Source organism: Spermophilus citellus, assembly GCF_964194105.1.
Source record: "Spermophilus citellus genome assembly, chromosome: 9".
Classification (NCBI taxonomy): Eukaryota; Metazoa; Chordata; class Mammalia; order Rodentia; family Sciuridae; genus Spermophilus; species Spermophilus citellus.
The window spans coordinates 113,483,319-113,495,870 of NC_138191.1; the positions used below are offsets into that span (position 1 = coordinate 113,483,319).

Here is a 12,552-nt window from a genome sequence, read left to right on the forward strand (position 1 = left end):
CTTGAGTAGACTAATAAACATTATGTAAATAAAAAGGCAAAGACTTTCTTTGGGGGAATTAGAAAAAATTAAAAGGTTTAAGGTTTTCCAACACTTAAGAAATTTTATGTAAGTTCTTTCACCAAATGAAAAAAAAAAACTAAAACCTGCCCAGATCTTTAACAGTGATTACAAAATCAATTAAGAATTCAAGAGAAAAAAAAAATTTACTCCTGACTGTGGGTGCAAAAGCACAATTATTAACTATCTAAACCTAACAGTATATATTTTTTAAAAAATCAAGGAGGGTTTATTAAAGGAATTCAAGAATGACCTCAACATTAGCATATTAATTCACATGCTTTAACAACAATAAAGGAGAAAAAGAACTATTATTATAATAGATGCTCTTCCAAAGCATTTGATAAATTCATCACTTATTAAAAAAGAAAGACCCATAGCAAACCAGGAATAGTAGGGAATATCCCTAACTCGATAAAGTTATGTATCAATTGGTGTGTATACATGTAGAGATACATATAAAATATGTCATGATCAATTAGGACTTAATCAAGGAACACAGGCTTAATATTAGAAAAATCCACTAACATAATTCACTGAATAAAAATTACAATATTATAAAGAAAAAAGTGTTTGATAATGTTCACATTTTACCTGATGAGGGGTAGGGTGGAGATGTAGAAAGCAATCAGACTTAAATTGCTTTCCAGGTGGATATGTAAGTCTGTATTTACTTTTGCCCTGTGTAAGGTTTTGTAATTTCCCTTTACCACAAACACATTGACATTATCCATTATTCTATTTTAGGCCAGTTTTTAGGGTATAAAATGAAAGCTCAAAAAACTCCGGTAGAGCACTCGCCTAGCACATGCGAGGCCCACATAAAAATAAATAATAAAGGTATTGTGTTCAACTACAACTAAAAAATAAAAGCAGCAGCAACAACAACAAAAAACTCCAGCAAACTCTCCATTATGGAGTTTTGAGCGTCTCTTCATGAACTGTTAACCCTTTTAGACTTTATATTATAAACTATCATTATCCTTTGTTCGTTCAATATTCTTGGACTCAGTATATTTTTTGTATATGCTAGATATAAAACCACTGGTTGCTTTCAACATTGCAAGATCCTAAGTCTTTATCCTTTACTGAATAAGAATCTTTAATTTTGACATAATAAAATTAATCTTATTTTCCATATGTGGTTTGTGCTTTGGGGGATTTATTGTTTGTTGATGCATCTAGATCACAATGATATCCTATATTTCCTAATATTTTTTTAATTTACATTCCACTTTTAGTCTTTAATCCATCCCACACTTTTGCATATGATGCCAGTAAGGAATTTTGTTTTATTTTCCTCCATGTAAATGCTAGCTTTCCAATACCATCTACTAAAACTCAGGGAATTCTTGTGTATTACTATAACTATGTATTACTGTAACTAAGGTACTTTTATACTTTTACCTTTTGTTTCTACTGTGAATAGTTTCAATTATATTACCTAATAAGGTTACTGCTCTTATAGAAAAATGCTTGAAATGCTTATGAACCTATTTTCTATTTAATGAAGGTAACTTGAACTGTTTTAATAGCTTGTGGATTCTCCTTTTTTTGTCATAAACATCTAAAAAATGCTGATTTTAAAATAATGAGTTTTATTCCTCACCTTTCAATATTGATAATCTTTTTCATTTATTTTTTTCTTTCACTTATGATCAGAACTTCCCATTCTGTGAAGCAGTCATGGGACAGCGAGCATAGTTGATATATTAGGACACTGGTTTGGCTACTTTAATAGAGACCAAATAACAATGGCTTAAGTAAAATGAAAAGTTTCTTACGTGAAGGCCTGACCTCAGAGTCAGTTCAGGAGAGAAGTGGCTCTGTCCATGAGGTGAATGTGCTTCTGGTACACATCCCTTTCCTTTGTGGAAAAAAATTGGTCTGTTACAGCCATAGTCACATTCTAGCCTACGGAAAAGGGGAAATGCAAAACAACTACATGCATCTTCCTTTAAAGATGTGGCCTGGTAGTTGTAAACTCACTTCTGCTTCCATTCCACTGGTCAAAACTAAGTCCAGCAGTCAATGTTTATCATAAATTTCTTCCTTTTTTGCAATATAATTAAGTACATCAATGGATTTTTGAGATGCTGATCAATACTGATGTGCATACAAGCACATGAGTAAAGTACTTTTATTACAATATTTATTACAATATTTAATTATGCTTAATATTTGATTTAAAATATGTAGAACTGATCATATAGAGTATTAAAAGTTTGCAGAATCCACAGTACTGAACTTAATGAAAGACTGCAATATGGGAACTAACATTTAATTGAAGTCTTAGATTTTTTTTTATTTTAACATACAAATTGCATTACATACTGACATTTAAAAGCCTACCATGAACCAAGCAAAACCAAAGGAGTTGTTATTATTTACCCTATAAATGAGAAAACTGAGGCAGCACAAATTGTATACAATTTACCTAACATTGTATACAACCAGCAAGTGGAAAAACTAGATTCCAAAAGCCTGTGATTGTTCCACTACGTAACAATGCCTCACAATTAAAATTTTCTTCAATGATGGTAGTAACACAGTGTGATGGTAATACATGAAAAATATAGAGGAATTGGAGGTATTATTATTTCTCAATGCTTTTTCTAAAATTTTTGTATATGCTAGATATAAATCCACTGGTTGCTTTCAACATTGCAAGATCCTAAGTCTTTATCCTTTACTGAATAAGAATCTTTAATTTTGACATAATAAAATTAATCTTATTTTATTCAACTCAGCATTGTAAGGGAACTTTTAATTCACTAAAATAAAACTAAAAATCTGAATTTAATTGAAAACTGTGATTCCTTTATAAAAATTCATTTACTTTAGACGTTTTTTGGGGAAAACTCCCATTTTACAAAACTGGACTGTCACAAGGCAGATAGAAATGGTCTACATGCAATTTGGAGGCATAATTGTAGTTACAAGAATGCCATTAGTTTTTCATTCTCATATTAAGTGTTTTTATGTTTACTTAGGAATGAATAGATTCCTAATTCTAATCTCGCAATTTCAAAATCACTGAAGGTGACTGATGAAAGTTTTGTACTCATCTAAAAAAAAAAAGAAAGAAAAAAAAAGGCAGAAGTGAAATATATGCATACCTTATATTTGTAGATATTGGGGTTTTGAATACAGCCAATAAATAAACTAAAAAGTGGAAACAAGTCTTTTGATGGAAAAACGTGCAACATTATTTGTGAACTAAATAAAACTCAAATAATTTCTTTTCTGAAAATTGCTCTTTTTCTTGGTGGTTTTACCATCTGTTGGGTCACACAATACGGTCAAATACAAAAATGTACTTAAAGTTGCTTGAAGACAAAGAAAAAGAATTCATCCGCCAAATACAAATATACTGTTTTATTCTAAGGGAATATTTCTGTGGTTTCTGCAAAGGGAAAACCCAAAAGTGTTAAAAGGCAAAAGAACAGAAAGGATGCTTGAGATGTTTCTTTTTTTGTTTGATAGTTTTTTTTCTCTCCTGAGGGGAAAATGTAATTTTATACAATTTTAATAAAATAAGCAAACAATTGGACATATCAACAGCTATGCTTATGAGCAATGACCAATGATTAATCATATTTTCTTTACGAATTAGTTTAGGGTTCTGAGTGACTCTGTACTAACATGCAGTTGAAATCCTGATACAGTGATTTATCTGGGTATTATTGGTTGTTTTCAGTTAAAAGATACAGATTTTTTCCTTTTGGGTATTACAATTTATCTACTATGTGCTAACAGTATTTGTTTTTCATACAACTACAGAGACAGGGAAAATGTTAGTGTTTATACAAACCATAAAATTCGTATAGTGGGACTATTACACCTGATGTTTCTGGATGGTTTTATTGGCAGACTTATCAGACAATCCAATTGTTTTCCTCCAGTCGAACAAGGTCTAGAAGTAGGAAGTTTTCCAGTCAGAAATGACACACACAGATGTAATTAATCATACAGAATCAGGGCAGATTTACTTCTTTCACACAGTTCTTAGTAACAAAAGTGAGATTTGTTACAGGCAGGGGGATAGAACCATCAAGTACACAATGTCAAAAGGCCCACTTTTAATTCTGTTATAGTTAAATGACTTTCATTTATTAAAAAAAATACACCTGCCATCCCCACCTAAAATATGGGACATACTGAAAAGGATTTCAAGATCAAACTTTCTAAGAAGATTTTTTTGACTTCTCTCAGTTTTATCATAAGGTCAAATAAACCTTGGCTAAAGATGTTCTTTACTGACTGGCCAACATCATAAAAGCTTTGATTTCAAAATTTTGTACCAAAGAACTGAGAATTGTGATGAGGGACATAGACTGATATGGCCACACACGCCTATGACTTGCAATCCTCATAGAACTACTAAAACAGCTAGAGTTTGGAATAATGCTATAAGAAGACAGTCAATGTCTGAATCCTAACCCCAGAATCCCTATTTTCAAGTTTCCTAGGGCAACAAGGTCATCTTTTAAATGCTTTACACAAGAACCTACTGAGACCTTTTCTACCATAATTCGGATAGCTAAGTAATACTGTGTCTCTGGAACTGCCCATGGGTTTGCCAGACAAAGTTCAGGAGAGAGACTATACTTTTTGAAATGACAAGGGCCTCCAAAAACTGATGCAAAAGACAAAAAAAGAGGAATCGTTTGGGAAATAGGAAGGTAAAACAATGGAAGAAAAGCTGCCACTGGGGGAAAAACAAAAACAAATGGAGAGCCCCATTTCTGTGTACCACAGCTCAAGCTATGAGACAGCAGCAATAAAGGCCTGCACCCAGAGAAGTGGGCATTTTAGTGGGTTCTTTACAAACATTTCAAGACACTTGGGGTCTAATGGGCTCCACAGATCTTCTGTGTGCATAATTAGTTTGTGGAATATCATCCCCTTTACCTTCATTTACCCACCTTGAGACCCACAGATGAGAAAGCTAAACCCAGAAGGTGAAAGGGACACATCACTATTAATAGGAGTGAAGGTCATTTTCCCTGATATGAGGGGCCCCTGGTAAAAGCATCAGAGGCTTCTATCCTTCACATAATTGGCTTGGCAGTGAAAATCAAAATCAAGACCACTTCATTAACTTGGAAAAAAAGTTGTGTATTTTTATTGGGTCTTCAGGTCTGGGTCCCCCAGTCCCATCTGATGTCACTCTCAGCTTTGTATTGAATTCTCCCCTGACTTTACCAAGGTCTTGCCCAAGTAGCCAAGGTCTCACTCCAAAGCTACCTCTCTAAGGTCTAAGGTTACTATGGTAGAGTTTTATACAACAGTTTTCCTTAAAAATATTCCACAATTTTGTTATTCCCAAACAAAATAAGATTATGCACCACTCAGAGAAATTGGTTAGTCATTCTGAAGATGTCTAAGAACTATATCACTGCCAAAGAACATTTCTCAGTTCAAATTCTTTCCTTCAGTTTTCATTTGTACATCCACACTGTGGATCATCTGTTTCCCATGTCTCATAATTGAGTCAAGAGGACTTGGGCTTAAACATTGCTTTCCAACAGCTAGATGCGTTCACAGTTTGGTGCATACCAATGTGTATGAAAATAGGAACCTTACTTCCATCTTAATCTGATAGTTCAACATCAGAGTCTTCAGATTTGGCTTTGGCAAGTTCTTCATGTACCTCCCTCACCATGAGAATACGTGTTAACATGGTGTCCAGGGTACCAGGGTCTATTGGGAATGTGGAGTACCACATGGGACTATTCGGAACACAGGAGCGCTCAGGCTGAAGGTAAAACACATCATTCCTCTGCTTCACACTTTCAGAACTATTCACAGAGGGGGACAAAAAACAAAGAAAATTAAAGATTAGAGTTCAAGAAATATGAACTATTCTTTAATATAATGGCTCTTAACTTTTCCCCACTGTGACTCATATCATAAATAACAACTATCCAGAGGAATAAGAAGGTTTATAAGCATCTTCCTGCCAGAGGTAATCTGTAACTTCACGTCTTTTCTTGAACACTCAAGAAGTCTCACCAATTAGATGTTGAGTACATAAGACAAAATGTAAATGACAAACTTGAGTCTTTAAGACATTGTTAGAAGCAACACAAGTCTACTCATATGTAACATTACAGCTGAGAATCACACATCCTAAGTGCTCAGTATCCTAAAATGAAACCCAAGGATACTTAATATCATAAGTCAAACAACAATTATTGTTTCTTTGAGAAAAAGTGCCTTAGTGTGGTTTATAATCATAAGGTTTCTCTAAAACAAAGGGCCAAAAAAAATCTCAATTCCTTAAATATCATCTTTGTATTTGTAGGTTTAGTAAAAGAAGCTCTCCTTAGAATTTCTTTCCTACATTAATAATAAATTACTATAGATTAGGTATCCCACAAAGGTTGGGCAACACTTGTGAACATCAAGTAACAGCAGTGATTCTTTTCAAGGTTTTTTTTGGGGGAAAAACATCAAAATAAGGTGGTTTCTTTTTTGGTTCAAAATTATAACTATAAATTCTAGAATGGAGGGGGGGAAAAACTGAGAGGTTAAATCTCCCCACTTAAGGTTATAGGCCAGCTACATTTCTGATGTTCAAGCATCTGAAATCCACACTGTCATCCGAGTTCTGAAGTGCGCTGTACGTAGTGCAGAGGAAGATCACTTACCATTTTGACAGGTAAAACTCATAAAGTCGGACTGGGCATCTTAGTGGGTTATCAGTATTCTCTGCCATCTCTACACCCACTGGGACCTCATCATCTTCATTTCGTTTCCTCTTGCCAACAGTTAGTTTATCTTGAGACAGAAAATAATAATCAAAAGATTACATTAGAAAAGTCTATTTTTCAAGACTGAAAACATCCAATGAGCTATGCTTCATAGTCAGAACTTTGCTATTCCTTCCCTTTCACTCGTTCATTCAACAAGATTTATTCAGCTCCCATGGAAGGTCCAGGCATTATCTGAAGGGCAGGGTTTATAGCATTAAAACAAACAAAGTGCCTGACTTGGGACAGTTAGGGTTCTCCAATTCACCAAAGTGGAGGCACTATAGGGAAAAAAAGCATGGTGCTGGAAGACAAGTCTCTATTCTGAGCCTGGCTTATTAAAAAACTTGACTATGCAGGGCTGGAGTTGTAGCTCAGTGGTAGAGTACTGGCCTCATATGTGGAAGGCAATGGGTTCGATCCTCAGTACCACGTAAAAATAAATAAAATAAAGGTATTGTGTCCATCTACAACTAAAAATATTAACAAAACAAAACAAAACAAAACTTGACTATGTGCAGGGCTCCTAACCATAGCAAGACAGGCAGAAAAAAGGGGTTCCATGTGCTCTTCTTCTTTTTTTTTTTTTTTTTGGCAAAGCCATGTGCTCTTCTATTATAGTAATAAACCTAGATAGAGACTGTCATTCCTTTATCTGAAAATATTTCTACTGTGGGGCACACCAGTGCCTAGTGGGGCACTTGTTCAAATTGCTTTTATTCTAGTATTGTGAAAAAATGGCACTGTTCTTAGGCAAAGAAATTCTCAGTTATCATTGGATACAAAAAGAACAAATCTTTTCTCACCAATATGATTCTCCAGAGGCCAAAGGTTACTACAAAGACACTAGGATGAAGGCATGCAAAGTAAGCTGTTTCTTTCCCACTTTTCCTTTCAACTTTCAAGAGAACAGTAGGTAGACCTGAGAACCCAATAAAAAAGGTTTTCTTCTTCTAAAGCTGCTCTTAACCACTTGGTTTGGGACTTTACTCAGCTTCTTGTACTATTACTTCAAGAAAAATCAACCATTTTCTACTTACAGGTTGCCTATATAGGGAGACTTCAGTATTTAGAAAACAAGTTGTATTTATTATCAACCTTGTCAAATACCTACTCAGAAAGTGAAAATATTACCTTACTGCCTTCTCCCCTCCTCCAACTAGTATCAATTAAAAACACAAAGCAGGTTACATATAAACAAAACTAAGGAAACAGGATGTTCACATTAGGAGAGAGAGAGTATAGTGAAGGAGCAAATGAAAAAAGTCCATACAAAATTGTATGCCACAATTATTTATAAATTTCAGTTTCAGAAATTTTAAATTTTTACATTCAAAACATACATTTCACTCTTAGAAGTATAATTCAATTTGGGGCATTTCAGAAGTTTTATTCTGGTCAAAACTAATAAATTTAATTTCTAGTTCTATAATATAATATTTAATATTTTAAAAATATTAAAATAACTTATTTAACAGGGTGTTTGTCAACAAAAGATCATAAACTGTCTAATAAAACTGTCCCTGCTAGCCAGGCACAGTGGCACACACCTATAATCCCAGAGGCTCTGGAGACTAAAGCAGGAGGATTGTGAGTTCAAAGCCAGCCTAATCAAAAGAGAAGTGCTAAGCAACTCAGTCAAACCCTGTCTCTAAATAAAATACTTAATAGGGTTGGGGAGGTGGCTCAGTGGTGGAGTGCCCCTGAGTTCAATTCCCAATACCCACCCCTGCCCCCCAAAACACAACCCTGCGCCTGCTGACTTTAGTCTATTGTGGATAAAAGCAGTGTGTATAGGCCAACTTTTAAAATTCTGTCAGAATTTCAGTGTTAACTAAAAAAAGGGCACTGTGGTCAAAAAAAGATTTAGAGACAACAAGTTAAAAATTAAGGAGTCTTTTAACTAGCAAAAATTGACTTATTTGATACCTGTACATCAGTGATTCTCTATTCTAGTTGTATATGTAAATTCCCTGAGAAATTTTTAAATGTAGATTACTTGGGCTCTACTCAATTAAACCCGTATTTCTAATTTAAAAGCCAATAAAAATATACTGAAGCAAGTGATTCCTTATATTTTAAAGTAAGTCTTTAAGTTTCCCTCATGACAGAGAAAAACATTGAAATGTTAAAAAGAAAGCTACATTACACTCTCCTGTGTGTGTAACTTACCATCACCCCCCTGCGATAACTGTTTTAGTAATATGAGACTTCAAACAGAAGCCTCAGACACCACCACACACCTGGCTCTGACTCTTGCTTCTGTAAAGGTGGGAAGAACCTCAGATATGTCATCTTGGTACTGTACTTCAGAGTCCTGGTCCGCCTCATCACATGGGCAAAGGAAAGCTTCAAGTGCTCAGTAACATTCTTTAGTTGAAAGTATTTGGTATTAAAAAAAAGGAGGGTGTTTAAGAGGACGATTGGTGAGTAAGCGCCCAGCTGTTTGCACTCCCACAAATGCTCTTCTTCGATGCGAGAGAACATGTAACCTAGACAGAGGGGGAAGAAACAGTACTGAGCACCTGCTACATAGCACTACATAAACTCTCAAATTCTAGGACAGGAAGGTATGAAGGGAAAGACAGACTGCTCCTCTCTTTCCCCGTCTTCTTTTTGTAGGAAAAAAGAAGACACACCATAAAGAAAAGGGAAGAGGGGCCAGGGGAATATTCAGTGGTAGAGTGCTTGCCTAGCATGGGCGAGGCCCTGGGTTCAACCCCCAGAACTACCAAAGTGGTGGGGGGCAGGGGGGGATTCCATCAAAGTAGACACTGAGCACTCCCCAGAAAATTATTCTAGCCTATTATTTTATCAGAGAGTAGGGCAATCTTCCCTGTGAAGGTTCAGAGACTATAAATATTTTACATTTGTGGGCCAGATAAGCTTTCAACATTTTTGCATCTTTGTCATTGTAAAAAATAAGAAGCCACAGATAATATATAAAACAAAAAGATGTGACTTCATGCCAGGTAAAATGTATTCATAGTCAAATTTGAATTTCATACAATTTTGATTATATAAAATATTAATTCCTTAAACTTTTCTCCAACCATTAAAAAACATAAAAACTATTTATATTTGTAGCTCATTAACTACAAAAACAGGAATAATCCAGATTTGGCCCCTTGTAAGTTTTACCAACTCCTGTTGAGATCACTAAACTTATTGCCAGCTGGCTCAGTCTTATTTAGACAATATTTGAAGGCAGATGACCTCCTCTCTGCCACCCCTCTCAATTTTATATTAAGAGTGGTTACATCCTAATGATTTAGCTAGTATTCATCTTGAAAGGTAGAGGTCTTAAATAAGACTTTTTTATATACCCATATGGCCCCTTAAATTCAGGTTTTTCTTAATGTTCTCAATCCTCTTTGTTGCTATTTCTGCACTCTATTCTTGGGAGATTTTCCACAAAAATAACTACATTATTTCCAAATTCCTAGCCCCCTCTCTGAATGCATCAAATCACCATGTTGCTCCGAATGTCTCAATGGTGCTCAGCAGTCCAACCAACAGGGACATGTATTTCTGAGAATACCGAATGCTGTCTATTCTGTCAAGGCGCCTGAGATGAAGAGTGAATTATGAACTTCTCAGATAACATAAAGTCAAAGACAATTCAAGGAGGAGACTGTAACTCTCTTAACCCAGTTCTGTGTAGACACAAATGACTGAAAAGATCCAATGTTAACAGGCAGAACATGTGTGAACTATGGATCAAATGTGTGGCTTCACTGATACTATCACATAAAAAAAGAATTTTTAAAAAAGTAAATGAAATCTCAGTTTAGTTTTCATTTTGAGCAATAGTATCCATACATGCATTGAGAGAAAGTTACAATTTTACTAAAATATTCCAAGAATAAATCAAAGACTTTCTTCTCAAAAGCTCCAATATTTTATGTCAGGATATATAAAACAATTTTACAAAAAGATAATCACAAAATGTAAGCTATTTTAAAAAGTATATCATGAAAACAAGGAAAATAAAAAAATCATCCTACCATTAGGAAGAATTGTAGGTTCCCATATTTTCAAGAGTTTGGTGAGTTCAATCATAAATCTTGAATAGGGTTCAGTAAAAATGTTATCTATTCTACCATTTTCAAACAGGTACTAAAAGAAAAAAGACATACACATATTGATAAGAAAAAACACAAGATTAAAAATATTATTTTAAGGAAAATAGTTTTCCCTTAATTTTTATTCTTATAATAATGTAAATGATGTTTTTAATGATTCACTCTGAAATGCCAGAAATTCAAGTTAAAGGTCTCTTTCATGTTTGACACTGAGGTAAAGTTTTTGTTTTCTTTTTAAAATATAAAATTATTATAAATAATAAACATTTAGTCAGTTTATGACACTGATAAAACAAAAACTGGTTCTAATGCATACTTCCCAAATCATGTTTTTCTTATAATGCGTATCTGCACACATGCTCTCAAAAATTTCTTGTTTTTCACTCTAACTACAAGATTGTTTCCTAAAATAATACAGTTAGCTAATATCAGGTGACCCAAAGAAACCCAAGTAAAAAAACTATTTAGCGCCTTCTAGCCACAGCTCTCAGCTCTCTGTTCCACAACCAAGCCCTCAAAAAAGTTCAAGTTTAATTACAGGACAATAAACTATGCTAGTTGTAACCATCAACAGCTATATCACAGGATATAAAATAGGGGACAGCTTGAAGAAAATACTGTTTAAAAATGAATTTTCAGATAAAATTAACTTTTAAGTCAAATAAAATTACAGAACAATACAAGGCAGCACCTTTAGCATGTAATTATAATGCTATGTTATATAATTATAAATAGTATATACATATATCATATAACTATGGTATTTTGAATTTATCCATGGTTAAACATGGTTTCAAATCTGCATTTCTATCTATGTATGATCTGGAGAAGTTGTTGATAGACCTTCATTTTTGTGTGGTGCTGAGGATCGACCCTAATGCTTCACACATGCTAGGCAAGCGCTCTACCACTATGCCACAACCCCAGCCCTTCAATGTGCATTTTTATGAAGCCACTACAAAGAAAATTTATGATCTTACTGCCAGATATTATATTTTTATTTATTTATATTTTGGTGGTTGGGGGATGGTGGTAACCAGGGATTGAACCCAGGTAACTCAACCTCTGAGACATATCCCCAGTCGTTTTTTGAATTTTATTTAGAGACAGGGTCTCATTGAGTGCTTAGCACCTCCATGTTGCTGAGGATTGTAATCCTCCTGCCTCAGCCTCTGGAACCACTGGGATTAAAGGCATGTGCCACTATGCCTGACCACATTATAGTTTTGTTGTTGGACAATATTTGGTTTTCCCTTTTAATAAAGTCAATTTCCCAACTTAAAATATTTTATCATCATTTTGGAAAAAGCTTAAAATACAGAAAAAGTGGAAGAGAAGACTAAGCTCAGTTTACAAAGCCAACTATTAATATGCAGTGATATTTTAATCTTTAAAAAATTTCATTATAAATAGAGTTAAGGTTTGTATACTTATACAAATACATCAGTACATATAATTTTTTTTTCCTGTACCAGGGGTTGAACCCAGAGCTTTATGCATGCAAGGCAATCACATTTCCAGATCTTGTAATTTTTTGATACAGTCTCATTATTAAGTCATTTAGGCTGGCCTGGAGCTTGCAATTCTCCCGCCTCAGCCTCCTGAGTTACCAGAATTATAGGCGTGTGGCACTGCACCCAAGGTTAAAA

General features: G+C 34.4%; 1 protein-coding gene across 1 annotated transcript in view; it reads right to left on the reverse strand.

Annotated features, from left to right (window-relative positions):
* Nucleotides 1–3,418: 3,418 nt before the first annotated feature.
* The window catches only part of ZMYM4 (zinc finger MYM-type containing 4), a 143,744-nt gene continuing 134,610 nt past the window's right edge, over nt 3,419–12,552 (reverse strand). The window contains 4 exon segments of the mRNA XM_081307997.1: nt 3,419–5,864; nt 6,717–6,846; nt 9,062–9,310; nt 10,826–10,937. Of these exon segments, the coding sequence (XP_081164123.1) occupies nt 5,657–5,864; nt 6,717–6,846; nt 9,062–9,310; nt 10,826–10,937 (699 nt within the window). The 3' untranslated portion in view covers nt 3,419–5,656.